At 40.8% G+C, this 19,267-nt stretch overlaps 1 protein-coding gene and 1 pseudogene across 1 annotated transcript in view; both read right to left on the bottom strand.

Annotated features, from left to right (window-relative positions):
* Positions 1–1,145: 1,145 nt before the first annotated feature.
* LOC102022759 (chondroitin sulfate proteoglycan 4-like) overlaps positions 1,146–19,267 on the bottom strand; it is a 65,689-nt gene continuing 47,567 nt past the window's right edge. Inside the window, exons 9-10 of the mRNA XM_005392714.2 lie at positions 5,630–5,816; positions 1,146–4,992 (exon numbers count right to left, since the gene is read on the bottom strand). Of these exons, the coding sequence (XP_005392771.1) occupies positions 2,948–4,992; positions 5,630–5,816 (2,232 nt within the window). The 3' untranslated portion in view covers positions 1,146–2,947. The remainder of the gene's footprint in view (positions 4,993–5,629; positions 5,817–19,267) is intronic.
* LOC102022438 lies at positions 18,136–19,171 on the bottom strand (annotated as a pseudogene).

Genomic DNA, 19,267 nt, shown 5'->3' with positions numbered 1-19,267 from the left:
CCAAAGATGTCTGGCTCTTCCTCAAAGAACAGGCATCCTCTTTGCCAAGGAGGAGCAAAACCACTGACTGTAAGAAAATATTTGCTCAGCTTTCTCTTGTGTGTGCAGAGCCCAAAACACACTGCCATTCTATCTCCTCTGAGGGCTTGGATTAGAAGAGACCTAAGAACAATTCTAAGTCAAGCTAACTTGGGGTTAAAGTCATTCTTCCCCATTTCGAAAACAAAAATACTGAAAATACACACTTTACAATTCAGAATTCCAAAAACATTGGGGAGATGCACTTTTAGAGAAAGAGTATTTTTCAGTATCTATTGTCCATGGTCAGGATAGTGGTTTTCTCTCTAGGCCCAAATATCCTACACTGCCATTTACTGTAGATTGTGATATTCTTTTTCACAAAGACCAATTAAAATTAGATTGGTGGAGCATCATGTATAGGAATAGAAAACAGAGTTAGAAACAAACTATTTTCTGCATGAAACACATGAAAGGCATCAGGCTTTTGGGGCACTGACCACACCTATACCTAGCTAAATATCCCACCTCATTTTTCTCCTTATGTGTTCCACCTGAACACAAGCCAAAATCTTTTCCTTAAACAAAGAACATACAGAAATGAGTCTGTTGCAAAGTTTTGGTTTTTTCTATAACTTTTTGAAAAGAATGTTATGTATACCATTATCCAGAGCTTCAAACGTACTATGAAATTTTCACACCCTCTCCCCATTCTGTTTTTCAAACATAATTTTTGCCTAGATTCCAGTAATAAGTTTATTAGGCCTTCATTGGATCTACAAAAACCTCTTCATTATACCTTAAACTAAGGTATCTCAAGCTCACACTATTGACACTTGGGACCAGATAATCCATTGTTCTGAGGGACCGTCCTGTGCATTACAGGACACCTGGTAGCCTGCTTGGCCTCTACTCAATAGATGCCCACAATATACTCTCTTAGCAGTTTTTGGAACCAAGAAATCTCCAGCCATTGTCAAATGTCATCTGTGGAGCATATATCTCCCATCACAGTCCCCCCCCACTTCCACTACCACTCCTGGAACATTAGTTTCTGGCTTTAGGAGAATCATTGAAACATGAAAAGGAGACATCAAAAGTAGACAATAATTTGAAATATCAAAATAGACGTTTCCCAAGTATTTCAACACCCGAGGCATATTTTAATAGACCTTAAATTAATTAGCCTGTCTAATTGCTATTCCTTCATTTTTCCCTAATTACACAGAGGACTGATCCATTGGTGTCTGCTGTCATAGACTCCTCTTGGCCCTGGAAGAGATTATCACCCATAAGAATTCCATTTGCCTCTGCCATTGATTGGTTGAGGGATAGGAATCACATTGCCCAGTTCCAAACAATGAAAAACAGTGGAGGGAGAAATTAACTTTATAAAATAAAAGTATAGTCATAATAATGAAACAAGAGTCTCTCAAAGAAAAAGTCACTTTTGGCCTATCTTTCTTTCCTTCACTGCAATTTCTGCTTTGAACGTGGCTGTACTGTTTGGAGCTTTGTTGCCAATCACAACTCACATCACAGGGAGTTGAACAAAAGAATGCAGAGCTACAGCTCGAGGAAGTTTGTGAAGCAAGGAGAGCAAGGGTGTCGGTCTTTGCTGACAACCTTGAACTGCTCAACCAGCACTGGAACTCCCACCTTCACAATGCTCACTGAGATAATTCAACACTTTTATTGCCTAAACCAAAGACTGGCAAACTATAGTCCACAGGCCAAATTCAAGGAATAAAAATTGCTTTTACATTTTTAAAAGATTATTAAAGAAAATAAGAAGAATGAATAACAGAGACCCTAAGTGGCCCACAAAACTTAACATCTTTATCATGTTACTCTTTCCAGAAAAACTTTGCTAGTCCCTAACTTAAACCACTTATAGATGTCTTATGATTTGCAGCCCAAAGCTTTCTTAACGTTAAGTACTAATATCCTCATTTTATAATTACAGACACTGATGCTGGAATTGGTAATGCTGGGTGAAATGAGACAATTCAAATACAAATCGGGCTTTAATTCAATTTGTTGTAAAATAAAACCAAATTGAGACATCAAAAAGCATTTAACAAAAGTTCTATCATGTAATGTTTTAAATATTCTTGGTATGCCAAGTTTGATTTTACAAATCAGAATAAAGCTTCTTGATGAAACGCAATGTAGTGGTACCCTGGCTTATGTAATTAATTTGTTTTATGTTTTGGGGGAAGATGGCTGCGTTTGTGTTTGTGTGAGGAAGGTGCCCACGGCTGTGTTTGTCATCCAGTGTGGAGTTTGCAGAAGCAAAATTTTGCCAGATGCTTTGTTTGTGAACCAAACTGAGGCATTACTGTTTGTCCAGTGAATATCTTCCAGGACGAGCTAACTGTCCTGCTATCAAGAAGGCATTTCCTGTGTTGGAAACTAAACCTAGGGACTCTAAGGGAGAAAAGACATCACAGACAAACATTACATAAACGAACACACTGATGTGATAAATTTCCTCTCCTACTGCTGAGATAGTTTCTACTCTTCCTGCTGACTCACTCAGAAGTGAACTGTCAATAAAATATGTCTAAGCCCTTCCTTAATTCTATATCCCATGTAATTGCTGCTATTCACAGTGGGGCGAACATTCAGAAGCACCTTAGAAAGGGGTTTAAATATCAACAAAAATGTATGTACTGCAGAAGTGCAGTCCAGAAGAAGGCATTCATGGAAGAAGGCCGACTGTGGAAGGCTCACAAGAGCTATACAAAGGTTACAGTGAACACTGCCAACATCTAATCTGGAGCTATACCTGAGCACTGAGGGGCGACCATGGCCACCCTTTTTTTAAAAAATTCAACCAATACTTCTTTTTTATCGCCATTATTTCCCAGTGCCTATTCCAGCACTTATATAAAATAGGCAGGCAATAGAAGCACCAGCCCTCCATCTACACCCAGTACTGGTTGTGTTTCAGCATGGGGTTGGTTTGTCGGCAAAGCTTCACCATGTCGGGATCCAGGTTTACCCAGGTCTCCCAAGGAGCACATTTTCCTACTGGTTCAACCGTTGTGGGCAGCATTTCCTCACACTCTAGGGCCTTGAAAAGACTAGCAGGGGGGCTGCTGGAACTTTGGATAAGGGGCGTCACTGTGACAGATGGAATAGTTATGCTTCCTCCTGACTTACAACTTGGGGTTGTGGGTTCTAGGTTGCTGTGGGGGTTAATAAGTGGGTTTGGCTTTTCTTCTTTCCGGCCCAGCAGCCAGATACACAAAGTCACAGAAATTACTATCAGCAGGAGGAACACCACAGCCAAGGGTATGATGACCATCAGAGGGTAACTGCCCCCTCTAGGCTGAGTGGGTGCTCCAGGGCTGACTTTGGTGGCAGCTGGTGGCCACATGACCCCCATGGGAGAGATCGTGCCATCCACATCTGGCTCTGCACCACTGCGTTGTCCCCAGGAATCTGCCCCCTGCCATCTGGTCTGGGTCAGCCTCTCCTGGGTTTCTGTTTGTGTTGTGAATCCTGAAGAAACTACAGGCTGTTTCGGTGAGAAAACTGAGGTCACAAGGTGCTCTCCAGTAACTAAAGGAACATCTGGTGTGAAAGTTGGCAAAAGTAAGGGGTCAGGTGGCACTACGGTGAAGGGGAGACAACCTATCGCTGGCTGTACGTGCTCTGCCCTGAGCAGGAATGTGAAGGAGTCATTCAGCACATCAGTGCCAGTGAGATTCGCATGCACATCAAGCACCAACAGTCCCTGGTCAACATCCTTCTGAGTGAACCGCGTGGCGTCTTCCATCATGGTGCTGCGAACCACTCTTCGTACAAGTCTTCCGTGGACAGGGGGTTCTGTTACCTCAAATTTGGGATCACTGTTAGTCATATTAGCAAGTTCACTAGCATCAAGGTCCTTTCTTCTCAGCTGATGAGCCACACCACTGGTGACTTTCAGCTTAGACATAACCCGCAGCCGAGGCTGCACTCTGATGCCCAGTGTTTGCCCTGTCAGGTTGCTCTCTGATGTGAACAGCGAGAACTGCAGCTGGTCCTCTGAGGCTGTGAGGTTTGTCATATGGTAAGACAGTCTTCCTGAGTCCAAATCCTCTTGGCCAAAGCTGGTGACCACCTGGTTTCCCATCAGCAGGTGCCCATGTTGGAGGGGCCTTGTAATCCTGTACATGATCTGGGGGCTCCTTCCGTTAGTAATTGCTGACAGGTGTGCATTGGTGATGGAGACAGTTGTCTGGCCTTGTGGGAAACGTAGGTCAGTGAGGTTCACAAGGGTGATGGAGATGGGGATGACATCCAGGTGAAAGAGCTTGTAGAGAGGACGGTGTTTGCCATCAGTCACACTGAAGTAAAACATGCCAGAGGATGGACTTCCGTCTTGTATGAACCACACCTGACAGTTATCAATGTCAGCTTGTGTAAATTGGTGACAAGGTACAGGTGAATGGTTAGCCATTGCCAAAAAGCCATTACCAGGACTACGGATGATCATGTATTTGATCTCATCTGGAGGACTGTCTGGATCCTCCACTTTCAGGATTTCAGGTCCCACAACCAATCTACTGCCCTGCAGCACTTGCAATCGAAGTCCTTTCGTCTTTAATTCCGGTGCCTGGTCATTCACAGGAGTGATGGTGATGTTAAACAACTCTTCAAAGAAACCAGCCTCTGGCTTGGTGGCAGATTTGCTTTTTTTGTTTGGCCAAACAGCAAAGGTAAAACTATCAGCCAGTGATTCAGAGTTATCGTGAAGGTATGTCACCCCAAATTTATTAATGATGAACTGGGAGAAATTAGGTTTTTCTGTGGTAACATTTCTTTCTCCAACCATAATGGTTCCATGGTGAGGAAGAGACGTAACCTGGAACCAAACTTCATAGGAAGAGCGCTGAGATTTGGGTAATTTAAATAAGAGATTGGAAGCATCTAACTTAGATGGGTCAATTAGAACTTTGTCTCCCTCCTTGACAGTAGCTCCTGGTAAAACACAAACATGAAGAACAAGTGGCATTTCATTAGAACTTTCGGATGACAGTTTCCGTAACGCTTTCTCTCTCACATCTGTGCCTCCTAGGGGATTCTTCTAAGGGCTGCAGTTGCTCAACTACCTAAATTAGCATTGCTACCCACAGCATATGAAAAAAACATTAAATACAAACACATACACAATTAAGTCAACATTTCAGGCAAGTGCACTTTAAAACCTTCACATTCACTTGTAATTTAATTTCCTAATTTAGCTATTTCTAGACTTTCTCTTCCCATGAAAACATGTGCAACTTTCAATACTGTTTTCCTTTCAAGAACTTACCCTATTTGTCATTTTCATTTTCTATTACGAATGATCAGTTGTAGGCATGATGAAGTACCCATTTGGAGATATAAAGAAAATTCTTTAAACCCAACTTACAATTCTTTTCCCAACACAACCATTAAACTTACAAGAGGAAAGAGAAAAGGCCCAGAAAAAGAGGGCATGCAAATAACAGTTCCTTATAACTGTTCAGTTTCATTTCAGCGGTTATCATGGCATTAACAAAAAGGGAAGGATTTACTTCCAAATAGTCCCTACTTTAATATAGATAAAGCACTCACCACTTCTTAGTAGCATTACCTGTATTTGCAAGCAGATGGCTGTGCCGACCAGGCTCATTAATTTCATATGAAATGGTAATAGAGAACTCCTCAGGGCCTAGAACTGCTGCAGGCGGAGAGGATGCCGTGAATGTAAAAGAGTCTTCCACAGTCCAGGCAGCGTTCTCATGATCTATATGCTGGTACAGTATCAACCCTTCACTGACCTGGCCAGAAAGTAAGAAAAATTAGTCCCTGATTTCTAAAATGATACAAAGATTAAAATGGATCCCAACCATTTCCATTCCCTTTGTGACCGGGTGAACTGCACCAGAGGGCTCAGAGAACGGCCCCTCCCCTCGCTGCTACCACAGCCGAGGTGAGCTGCTGGGGAAGGCCCAGAGACCAGCGGGAGTGCAGAGACACAGTAGGGTCCCAGCTAGGGCGCACAGGATGGACAGGCTAGACTAGTGGCATGAAAGGTCCGAAGCAACAATAACAACAGGAGCCAAAAGGGGGTAAGTTAGTGAACCAGCGATGTGCTTGGAGAAGGAGACACACGAAACAGAAGCAGGCAGGTGGGGCTGGCCCTGTTTTCTTTTTGTTGTTTTTTGTTTGTGTTTTCTTTTCTTTTCTTTCTTTTTTCCTTTTTCTTTTCTCTCTCATTTTTTTCTCTTTTCTAAATGGCTGAAGAGAGCCCCAGTCACAGAAAACTAATCCCAGCCCCCAAACCCAGAGGCCAAGTTCAGACAATCCCTTGCTTACTCCTCCTCACTCTTTCTCTTCTGTCCTCTCTTCTAGTTTCCCAAAGTGTGCGTGATCATTCTTTCCTCCAGCCTTGCATCTCCTTTCTTTTGTTATCTTTGTTTTAGCCACTATCCTTCTTAAATCTTCCCACCACAGGGGAAACCACTCTACCAAGGGGAAACACTTTGAATACAAGCTCCCAATTTATGATTGGTTGTTATATAATTGCAGATTCTGCTCCTGTGGTTTAAGGTACAAAATTAATAGCTACCACAGTGTCAGTTTCTAAACGGTGTTTGATGATATTGTTATTGCTAATTATACTACTTTAACAAAGATGCTGTATCTGTTGTAGCCAGTTGTTCTCCCTTCCGTAACAATACTGGGAAACTCTGGGGTAATAACCTCACCACAGCACAGCATCAAAAACCTGGGAACTGAGCCAAACAGATACCAACATCTCACTCTTAATTAACTGGGAAGGTAGGATCTTAAAGCAGAAACAAGCCAAGAACCTCCTGCACCCAGAAGACCTCCCTGAGGAACAGACTTTTCCTAGCAAGGACTTGATACTAGGGATAAAACTATCTACAACAAAAACTTAGAAGGATCAACACAGAAAACAAAACAAAATATTTTGAAATAGAAAATGACAAGACACAGAAGCAAGGTGCAATCTCAGACCTCCAGCCCACTCTGAAAAAGTCCAGGAGACAACAAGCTAGAAGAAAATGGAAGACACACACCTGAAGTTTCTGAAGTGATAGCAACTGAAGTAAAGAAACAAATCTATGAGGTGATACAGGAAATCAGATCAGAAATAACCACTCAGGTAAAACAGATCCTAACTAGAGGAGATACACGTCTTTCCGGGGTTTACTTTACTCATGCTTAAATTATTACACATATTCACAAATGCAGAAATGTTAAAAGCAGGGCAGGTTATTTTTCAAAGTTAGGTGATTCTATTTAAAAAATGATCTATTCACTAAAGAAAAGCACACTGATTTTCAGAAGACTAATTTGTATTACACAAAAGTGTATAATTAACCTCAGCTTCCTTGTCAGACAGTTCCAACATTTAACAACTCATAATCAGTCTTGTTTCATGAGTATCTCTATGGACTTTTCTGCCAACAGATTATTTTGAATCAAATTATAGACATATCATTTCATCTGTCAATGCTTTATAAGTACTGGAAAAAGAAGACTTTTTTTAGTTTTAAAGACAATTTTTGCATTTTTTGTAGTCTTTCTACATTAAAAAGAATCCTGTTGTTTGGGCAAGCAAGATTTTAGGAAGTCTACAAACCACATTTAGTAGTTATTACAGCTTTTTTTCATGTGTGGATTTGCTTAATTTTTTTCTTGCAGTTTATTGGTTGAGGAAATTGGGTTGTCTTGCAGTGTTTCCTACATTTTGGATCTTGCTGATTGCATCTTTATGATGTTAACATGTCCCTCTTTTCTCATGTTTCCTATATAATGTAATTAAATTTAGATGCTTAAGTAAGAATTAAGTTCCATTTTTGGATATGAATATTTTACAAGTTGTATTAAATAATTCCTTTTTTACTTCTTGTAAGGCACATTAATATGTGGCTAACTCCCTTAGGACATGTTAAGGTTGTAGGTGGTTTTCAGTATGGGGTAATCCATCTGTTGAAAGGTTTCCCATCAGCATCACTCAATAGCTTAACAGACTCATAGATACTATTGCCTTGATCCACTGTTGCAATGACAAAACATTAACACTATTTCTGCTACCATTGCTTCTTCATTTATTATGTCAGCCCTCTACAAGGAAGAACTTTCATTCATCAGCTATCTGGCTACAAAAAGGAATAAGAGGGATAGGAGAAATACTTGATTGTTTATTTGGAATCACTACAAACTTATAAATGTTAATATATATTTTATTCTATAACAATTATTATTCTCACTGATATTTAAATTGTCCCACCTTGCCTAGTGTGTTTTTTAAATATTTAACTTGTCTTTAATATCTGTGACTTGTCAAGGTCCTTCCTAGCACAACTAATGGGAATGGGTTCTCTCCAGCGTTTTGTTATCCAGACACCACATGTGTAGTCATTTATCAAACATCAGTGACTCAAAATGCAAAACTATACCAGAGAAGGGAGGGCCGCTAAAAACACACAACCCTGACTTCCTAAGAGTCACACATTTTCTCACCTGCTATCTATTATAATGCTCTGAACTTGTGTGGGTTTTGTTAAGGTATCCTAAGTATCCAGTTCAAAATTGCCCGGAACAAATTATCATATAATTTACAGAGCTGTTGAGTCTACTAATCAGTCAACATTTAGAAATACTGTATTAATTAGCAGAAGTTGGCATTTCTGGGTAAGGATTGCTGGCTCAATGATGGTTCCATGACTGTGTCTTTAAACAGAGGTCTGAAAAACTTTTGGTCTAGGGAGTTTCTGTGGAAGATAAGCACCATGTCCCACAGTGTTCAACAACAGCTGGTAAGGAGATTTTGCTCCTTAGACCACTGAAGGATGAGACAAAGAAATGCTTTCATTTGGGGATTTCAAATGGGGAGAAGAAAATGTCATTGCTCAATATTTCCTTAGAAAGAAACAAGATTAGGAGAAATTAGATTACTTGGGTTAAAGGTAATCCAATTTGGGTTGGAAATTGGATTATCTTCTTCACAGATGGGAATTTCTGGTACTAACTAGATACTCAATTTCCCTGCAGTTCTGAGAAAATAAGTCTGTTTCATTCCACAGCCATACTATTTCTATTCCCATTTTCTGATTTATCAAAAAAGATTAATGATCAATGTATTTTTCCTCCCAGAAACAGGTGATGTGCCATGGGTTTTGAACCAAGGGATGGATCCTACCAAGTTCCTATCCTGCTTAAGGAAGACATGTAATTACACAGAAATTGTTTCTCAATATGAAAACCAACACAATCTATTAACAAGCAAGCAAAGTTTTCTTAGAAATTGGTCATTCTTGTCTATTGGCTCTTTGGTATAAGTGAAAATTAGCTTCCTGTATCTATCAGAAGTTATTTAAATAATGTAAGTATCTTCTAATATTAACTGTATGAAGAGTGATTGCTGCAGGGAATAAGTGGTGCTCATAAATAAGGACAGTGGAGACAAAAGTCACAAATCTTCCAAGGGAAGGACCTGAGGAGGAGGGCTAAACGTAGTTTTGTACTTTGGGAGCCTAATGGAGGAAACATCTTTTATAAATTCTATTACTGAAAAGGCATTTTTTTCAAGAGTAAAAAGCTCAGTTCGAATAACGAATTGACACTCTACATTACAGAGTGAGAGAGAAAATGAAATTCCATAAATCTTGAGTATCTGAATTTGAGGACTGGGTAGGTTACTGAAAGTGCTGTTAGAAGTAAAAGAACATACGAGTTCCTGTGGGATGCCAACTTGCCAGTTACACCCTGAAAGCAGTTTGCAGGGAAATAGAGTTTTTAATATTTAGAAGAGTTTCAGCCTCTTTAGCTTTTTTTTTTTTCTTTTTTTGAGGGGTTACTGGACTCAAACTCAGGACCTTGCATTTGCCAGGCTGATGCTGTACTCCTGAGCTGTATCCCCAGCCCTCTGCGCTATATCTCCGGACCCTGTTTAGCTTTAAAAGCCAGGTTCTAAGGTATGTGAGTGAGACAGAGATAGTATATATGTGTGCATGGCTGTATGTGCTGGGAGAAGGACTGGAAAGGGAGAATGAGACCAGAACTTCATGAGACAAAGTATGGAGTGAACCTGAGGAGAAAAGATCTCAGAAGTGGCTAGGAATTTTGTGGCCTCAAATAGAAAACGGCTTTAGGAAGAGCTTCCAATAGCTCCACAAAATTTCACTGTATTACATATGGATAGATTAGCCACTTAGCTGGATAAACACACTCTGAGATTAAGGAAAGGGGGAAGGGAACGTTTCTATTTCTTATAGATTTATATTAGTCCAGATATTTTTTCTTTTACAAGAGTCTTTCTGGAAGGCCATTAAAAAACTAATGGTGTAGAATTCCAACTAATAAGCATCGCAGGAAAAACACAATGAGAAAAGCTACCACTTGGAAAGTATTATAGCCACAGCATTTCAGGTAAGAATCCTACAGTTGTTGCTTGAACTAGGGCTACAGTGCAGTGGGAACAGAATATTTTAATGGTTACAAAGTATCTCCTCACAAAATACTTACTACTCACAAAGGAGGGGTGAAACAGTAGAGCATATTCCCAGCAGAGAAACCCCTTTGTGGGAATGGGGAAGATGCATTTCAGAAACTGAGTTCCTAAAGAGTGATACTCAGAAAGAGCTAGTTAGAAATGGGTAATTGAATACCTGGTCCAAGTAATTATCCACAAGTTGAGGTTCATGCCATCCATGATTGGAGGAGTCTCTGCAGAAACCTACTAGAAAAAAAATCTTTTCAAGAAGCTCAGCAGTATATCCATCTACTGCCTTGCTTAGCAGGGAGGTCCAAGTTCACACTTGTGTACAAGAGGTTTCCTGGCTCTCATGCCATTATAAATGCATAGACTTGTAATAAAAGTATAAATGAGAATGATAAAAAGCTACAATTAGGAAGTAGCAGAAGGAAGTATGGGACACCTTGTTTTTGTTCTATATGAGTGTAGTCATATATAACATACAGATGTGAGATCCTAATCTTGGGACTGTGAATGTTCCTTTGTATGAGAAAGTCTCTGCAGATGTGATTAAATTAATGATCATGAGACGACTGAAAGATCACCCTGGATTATCCCGGTGGCCCAGCTGCACTTGCACGTCCTTAGAAGAGGGAAGCAAAGACAGAATTACACAGACAGAAGAAAAGTCAACGTGACCAAGGAGGCAGGGACTGGAGTGATGCACCCCCAGGCAGAGGAACTGCTGTAGCCACAGGACATTGGACAAGGCAAGGAAGGAATTCTCCTGTCCTTCGGAAGGTACACAGCTCCCTGTACACCTTGATGTGGGCCCAGTGGAATAGATTTCAGACTCCAACCTCTAGGGCTGTGAGAAAATAAATTTCTGCTGTTTCAAACTACAAAATGCCACCGAGTTGGTAGTGATATACCACGCCAGCAGTTCTAACAGAAATAACACTTGTGATTATTTCAAGCCATTGGGCCAAGACTCACCAGGCAATTTCAGTTTGTCCTGAAAATGAGGTGACAGAGTGACAAGACAACAATGGCTACACATGGAAAAATATTCTCCACATAATTTAGTGAATTTTAACAGGAAAAAAAATTGCCGAAAACAGTTGTGTAAAATATCCATCATGACTATTGAGTCTAATTGCCAAGGAGTGAGAGACCCCAAGAAAGCAGGGTAGGATGGAGCTAGAGTGATGAATACAGAAAACAGTCATGTCTTCCTGTTCAGCAAATCCAAAGACCAAAGCTTAATAAGCCGTGATGTTGACTGTATTCTCCATAAAGTTGTAATAAGTTAATTTCTATCCCAAGGGAAATGTGCTCATGACAAAATATGTGTTGTCTGGAGCAATAAATGCAGATTCTTGGAGAAGGAATAATTAGACAAAATTCATATCCTAGAATTAATTGTATAATTTTCTAAATGTGACCCTGGCAATGTAATGTACTGCAGCAGCTGACAGAGATGAAGATAGATGACCTCCCACACACAACACAATAGCTAAAATGCAATTACCGACTTTGTGGAAAAGAAAAGAGGACAGGCATCATAAACCTCAAACCCAGAACATTTTGCTTTTTAATGACTCTAAATTATCTCAATAAGCACTGGAATGAAAATCACTCAATTAGCTTCATGTTCTACTTGGAAGAGGATCAGTGCTTTACTATAGAATTCAATTCTTATTTTGTTGATACATTCTTTTTAAAGCAACAACTCTCAATTTGTAAAAAAATTTCAGCAATTAAAAAAATCTGATGATTTACCTTCTCCCTGCACTTGTATGTTTAATTCTTCAGAACACAAGATTTTCAGCAAAAATTTCTGTGGTTGAGCTCTGCTCAACTAGGCAGATATTCTATAATGGTGAAAAACAAAGTTACTTGTTTATTTTGGTAGAATGATTTGGTGTGGCTTGAAGAAAGACTGAATTTATTCTGAGATAAGGAAATACTTTTTGAAGGATGACATAAGATTTCTTTCCTCACAATTATTTTGCCAAAGTTATGGTGTTAAACATAATAGAGGCAAGATTTCTTTTGCTAGCTACTTTCATCTACTGATTCAAATGGTCATTTATCATAAGGAAAAAAGAATGCAGCTTTTCTTGCAACTGATACAGTGGTTTTGCCTCCCCCGGCTGAGGGGGGCAGAGAGCTAGAAACAATTCAGTCCTCCCGAGTAATAGTGTGAAAGCCATCGTCCGTCAACTGCCTAAAACACTCTCCTGACCACACACTTAGCAGGTTATTGGCTACAACTGACTCTTGAGGCTAAAAAAATGCATTTAGAAAGCCAAACAGTAATCAAATCCACTTGATAATTTAAATATGGCCCAACAGTTCTGGACTCCTTTTATAACTGTTTCCCAAGTGCTGTCTTTTTTCACCAACCAGACTGAGCAGAATTAATCAAAGCACATAACATGTGTTAATAAATATATTCATTATTTAAGAGAAAAGTTTTTTTAATTTAAAAATTATTTTAATTTTAATTTTATTTATTATTTATTTTGTGGCACTGGAGATCGAACCCTGGCTGGTAAGAAGCTGGTTTCTTAGGTAAGCACTATACTGCTGAGCTAGGCCCTGAGCCCAAGAGAAAAACTTTCAGTTCTCCTCACCACCTCCATCCACAGCCTGTCTCCACCATTCCTTTTACTTTCTCAAATGTTCTGGAGCTGCTAGGTAGTAAATCTGAACCACCAAAATGTGGATCAAAGTCCTATTTGACAGAGGCCGTAAAACTGCAGACTTTAGAAAATATTCACATCCATGCACAAGTGAAATCATGAACACTGGAATGTGGAAATTAGTCCGCTTTACTAGGGGAAGAGGGAAAGGGCAAGTCTAGCTGAATCTCAAAAGGTACAAAGACAGCAACTTCATGTTTTGGCCATGACAGAGAAACAGATTTGTAAAACTTGACCTCCTGCTGTAAAAAATATAAAACCAAAAATAATGTGAGTAAACTATTTTCAACTATGGTTAAAAAAAAAAAAAGAAAAGGAAAAGGAAACAGGATCTAGATAGAGGAAATCCAGAAAGATGAATATTAAAAATTTTTCTTCCTCCAAGTAACAAAGAAAAATGCACATTCTGAACACAAAAATTAACCAGAATTCCATTACCTTCAGATGAATGCCCACTGTGCTGTACTTACGGGTGATGTTCTGTTCTTTCTCAACAAATTTAATGTTTTAATGTTTTTTGATTTTATTTTTACAATAAGTATGTTTTGTTATATGCAGATAACAACATATACACAGAAACTTTAGAATCAGCTGTTATCCTGAAAAAGTCAGAGTTCGCATTTTGGGTTATAACCGCCCAGGGTTTTGCTGCATACCCCCCGCCCTCCCCACATTACTGATGTTTACGATGACTGAGATGGAGATTGGGACAGGTTATTCCAATGATAGACACAGAAATTTAGCCAAGCACGTCCCGTTAAAACCCTCAACCTGGCTGCAGCTGTCCTCAGCTGCTCCTATGAGGAGTCTGCCCATTGTGCCCTTGTTGCTCTGACCGCTGGAGCGGGGTCTCTGGAACTCAGCTCCGAGCCTCATCTCTCTTGCAGCCTGTGCTTTGCCCAAAGGGGAAGTGACTGATCCCTGCACGGGTCCCCTTACATTTCCCCCAGCTCTCTCCTCTTATCACCCTCAAGAAAATGCATTCGAGAACAGCCAGGGACTTTCCCCAAAGGGAAACAATAAGTGGGTTATAAGGTGAAGCAAATGTCACTCTTCTCTGCCGACCTCATTTCCATTCATTAAATTACTATAGCACATTAGAATAAACACACTGGGCAATTTCAGTGCCCCAGAAAATTGCCTTCCCCTGGGAAACTGGTCTTTCAGTTCCTAGGAGAATAAAGGGACTTTTTACATTTCCAAGAACAAAAAGATAACATCAGCTTTAGTTATCATCTAATGAGTGTTTGAAATTTTGATAATTTTATGTTGCCTCGGCATCCAGTTTGAATATTAGCTGAACGTTCTTATACCAGAAACACGGCTCAGCCTCCTGGAACCAGTCTCCTGTTCTGCCTTTACCCCAATTCCTCCATGTGGCAAATCCAGATATTCAACTTACTCAACTGCTCACTGGGACCTCCCTAAAGGACGGCTAATGCAGCCGGCATGACTGATCTCACTAAACGGCACACTCCTCATGTCACAATGACCACCTCAATCACTGCATGACCTCCTGGAACTCGTGTCTGCCTGCTTTAAATCAATCAATTAAAACTCCCCTTGGGAAATTTATTTGGATAACATATCCTGACCCCAAGGAGTCGCTGGCCCGTAGTTCTTTTTCCCTCTCTTCCTGACCTCTGTGTGTAAATGGCTATTGGGTGTATTGTGTATCCTCCAGGACCTGTAAGTAATAAAACCTTTATTGCCATCTTGTATCTTTCCTATTCACCGGAGAGGTACTCTCTGTCTGAAAGATACTGAATTAAAACAGTAGAGAAATGTACAAAGAATTTACCTCTATTATCAGACTTATTCTGCATTTAAGCGCTGGGATGAACGCATGGCTTAGCTGATAGGAGTTAGGCCTAGTGTCATGGGCCCTGGGTTCGAATCCTGTCTCTGCTACTAATAAACTGTGTACTTATGGGCACGTTGTATAAACTCCTGGTGGCTTAGGATCCAAGTTGGTAAATGGGGATAAGTAATACAACGGAAGGACTAGACCAGTGCTTGGTACATGATCAGTGTTCCAAATGTTCTCAGTGATCATTGCTACTATTTTTCCCATTTTTATAAATGAGGAAACTAAGGTTTTAAAAACATGTAATTTGCCCTTAGCCACTGAACTAATCCAGACCTTTTGACTGTAAAGGCCATCGTACTTGAACGTAGTCACTAGCAGTCAGCAGTAGAAGCAGCAATGGGATGTCTGATCCCTAAATTATAAGCTCTCCCCACCCCACCACACACCAGAAGTACAGAAAGCATGGCTGCTGTGCTGATTTCTGCAAGTTATCTGAAATGTTGCTTTATGGCAAGAGATTCTGTCATATCTAGGGGCACGCTTGAATAAAAAGCTAGCACACAGTCTTCACATATACAACCCTGTACACAAGTTTATCAAAATGTATGATTAATGTTTAAATATATTAAAACCATTATAGGAAAAGACACACTGCCATTAATCCCCTTCAAAATATTCCCCTTGCTTCAAATATGCTTATCTCACCATTCTTGCCACTTTCTGTCTTTTTGAGAGGGGTTTTCGCTATGCACTTCAGGCTGGTCTCAAACTCACAGCAATCCTCCTGCCTCAGCCTGCTGAGTCTTGCCACTTTCTGAAGCTGTTCTGCAAGTCCTCTTTCATGTCTTTACAAGGTGCAGTCAAAAATACAGTGAACACTGCTATCACTTGTCCTCCAGTGACTTGTATAAACATTACTGTGTGTGTTCCCATCCACCTTTCTCGCTAGATCTGGCACCCTGTGACTTCTGGATATTCTCCAGCATCAGAATAATCACAAAAGGTAAACATTTTCCATTGATTCAGGTTATCTAGGCAGCCATGAGAGCACAACTAAAGCTACTCATCAAACAGGACTTCCAGAACTGCTTCAGAAAGCGGCAAGAATGTGGGAGAAGTGTGTTTAAAGCAAGGGGGAATTTTTTGAGGTGCAGTAATGACAATGTGTCTTTTACTGTAGCATTTTTTAAAAAGTTTAAACATTCACTCTATATTTTATCACACCTTGTATATAATTAGACAATCTCTCCTTTGTCCTTGAGTCAAAGCATTGAATGAGGCTGTTGGTGTGGCAGGTGTCAGCTCTGGAGAGGAAAGGTATGCAGTGAGGGGAAACATGTACCCTGGTTTACTCATGCAGGGCAGTAATTCTTCCTGCCCCTGACTTGTGACACCATTTAGGTTGTGCTTCCAGGCTAGAGGCTGCTCCCCTCTGCATAGAAACCAACAGCCAAGGGTCCTTCATCTCAGATATGCTGTGCAGCCCTGGTCTGGCTAACACCCCTCATCATTAACGTTTCCTTGATACTTTCTTCTTTGCTCACAAAAGCAGAAGGCGTTGTGTATGTGTGTGGGATAAAACATAAAATCTTAATAACCACGTTTCAATCAGTCAAGCCTTTGCTTACGCTGGGGCCTTACACTTAGCCTGGGGTATGACTTTCCTGCGTAGAAATGTGTCTTATTTTAAAAGTGGCTCGTTTTCATAGGAAAGCACACTTTGATTTCCAGAATTATAAGCAGTTTTCGTATTATCAGGTTAGCCCACTATAGTGACTGTCCTGGCTCCACCCCATTGGCATCAAGTTAGCTCTTGTGGCCTTTTTGAGCCACAACTGACACTTTGGAGCTATAAAGTTATCTATCACAGGGTTCCACCAACACGTCTTATCTGTGCTCAAAGAACAGCAATGCCAAGAGAGAGGCTATTCCTGCACCTTATCCTGGAAGAAAGAAGGTATGTACCACAGACGCACAGCCAACGTACAAGATAATGAGAAATATATTTTGCTTTTGCAAACCACTGGCATTTAGAAGTTATTTGTTACTGTACCAAAACCTAGAGGATCCTGGCTACTATATTCACTAAAGCCTATTTTGACCACACTGATCTAAAATATTATATATTTGCAATTGTGTCTAGGTTTTGTACTCTGAGTAACTACTATTAAGATTGTGATACACAGTGGTTTTTATTTTGTTTTGTGTTTTTGAGATAGGGTCTTGCTATGTAGTCCATGCTGGCGTTGAACTCACAGCAATCCTCATGCCACAGCCTCCTGGGTACTGGGATTACAGTGTGCACCACCACACCTGGCTGATACATAGTGTATTTTTTGTTTGTTTGTTTGTTTGTTTTTTCCAGTACGGGGAATCAAACTCACGACCTTGCACTTGCCAGGCAGGTGTTGTGCCTCTGAGTTAAATCCCTATCCCCTTACATAGTGTATTAACTATTTTTATTCTCTTATTATTTTGTAATGAAATTTGTTTTATGTTTTCATAAAAATGAAAGGTCACTGGAAATACCACTTGCAATGATCAGAGTCACAATTTTTTTTTTTTTTTGGTTAAACAAAACACAAGTCCATTTAGTGTCAGGAGTTTAAGCAGAGACTTGAAGTGGAACCAGTAGACTCTCGCAGTAATACATAGAAAGTACAGCAATGATCTTCGCCTCAGATGTCTGGTTCAGTGGTCTGGTGGAATGTCATACACAAAATGAGCCACACTGCAAACGCTTGTTTTCTGACTGTGGCTACTGGCTGTCACTTCTAGCACAGTAGAACCATGTTGAGAGAATGTAAAAAGTGAGCACCGCTTCTTACCACATTCTCCCTCCTACTGTTACTCTCCCTCTGCTCCTGTGGGGTGCAGCGGAGACCACGAGCCACATGGCCCAAGACTGTCCAATAGGAAGGGGCAATCACTCCAACGACAGCCAGGCTCACCTCCACAGCAGTGCCTGTGGCTTTAACCCAGATTCCCACAATGGAATCCAGCTCTGGCAGTGGTAGCTGGATAAAAGGACCACGTGCTGAGTGAAGGAACTTGGGTGAATGAATGGGTGGGCTGCAGGGGTCACTTGCAAAGAGGTCAGGTGCAATAAGGAAACAACTCATTCAGGCAGCTGCTTTTGACCTCAACTTCCAAACCTGCCTGCTGCATGAGGGGAAGCCATCTCCCCTAGGAGCGAAGTCACTGGGGTGGGGGCCATATTCTCACTAGCAAGTCTCTCCAGGGGCCAGGGCTTTAAGGCACAAAGCTCCTGGATCCATATTCTCTCACCCACGCCCGCCCCCACTCTCTACTACGCTCATTCCTTGTGTTTCTTCTTATGCTTCTTTTTCTTTTTCTTCTTCTTTGCTGCCTTGCTGTCTTTTGATGTGTGCCTTGCCCTTTCACCTGTATCACTCTCACAGTCTGAGCTGTCAGAGTCAGATGATTTCCTGTCTCTATGTTTCTATTTCTTCTTTTCCCTCTTTCTTTTTCTGGATAAATTCCTTGTGGGGTCAGGCTTCTCACATTCTGCTGACTTTGCCTCTTCTTTCTCCTCCTCCTCTTTGGGTATCAGAGAATATTTGGTCCCCCCCTGGTTGCATGAAATAATCTTTTGCAAAGTGGCCTTAACAGCCACACTTCTTGCAGGTAGTGTTAAGGACAGCCTCAAGGGTGATCTTCTGTCTAGTGTAATCCTGGAAGGACCGCCTCCTCCTCTCTTCTTGCTCAATAATAACGTTTTTGGGATCGAGGTGTTTCCTAGTCCCTCGGTTGACAACTTTCATGGAGAAGGATACTTTTATCCTATCATTTTTCATCTCTTGGCCACTAAGTTTCACCCACACTTTGTCTCCACCATCTACTATCTCAGAGGGCTTATCCACCTGACAGGATGACATGTGTGTTCGATGGACCAGACCTTACTTTGGACAGCCTGGGATTTTGATAAAGGCTCCACAGTCTGTCACCATAGCAACCTCTCTTTGGAAAATAGTGTGGAGATCAGGCAAGTTTTCCATGGTCTCAGGCCTTCCTGAATTCATCCTTATGTTCTACAGCTCCTCCATTTCTCTTTTGCTAAAGCTAATTCAGGCACCTAGGCATCAGCTCCAACTTGAGGAGCTGCTGCATTGCCTGAAACGACTAACCCAGTCAGCGCATTCCTGCCCAATAGCCATAGTCACAATTTTTTAAAGAAAGCAAAAGGAACTGAGGCTGGAGCTAAGGCACCACTTGACTGATATCATTTTTGTTACTATTCAA

Source organism: Chinchilla lanigera, unplaced genomic scaffold, assembly GCF_000276665.1.
Source record: "Chinchilla lanigera isolate Chin_1 unplaced genomic scaffold, ChiLan1.0 scaffold00045, whole genome shotgun sequence".
NCBI classification, from domain to species: Eukaryota; Metazoa; Chordata; class Mammalia; order Rodentia; family Chinchillidae; genus Chinchilla; species Chinchilla lanigera.
This window is presented reverse-complemented; position numbering and strand designations above follow the sequence as displayed.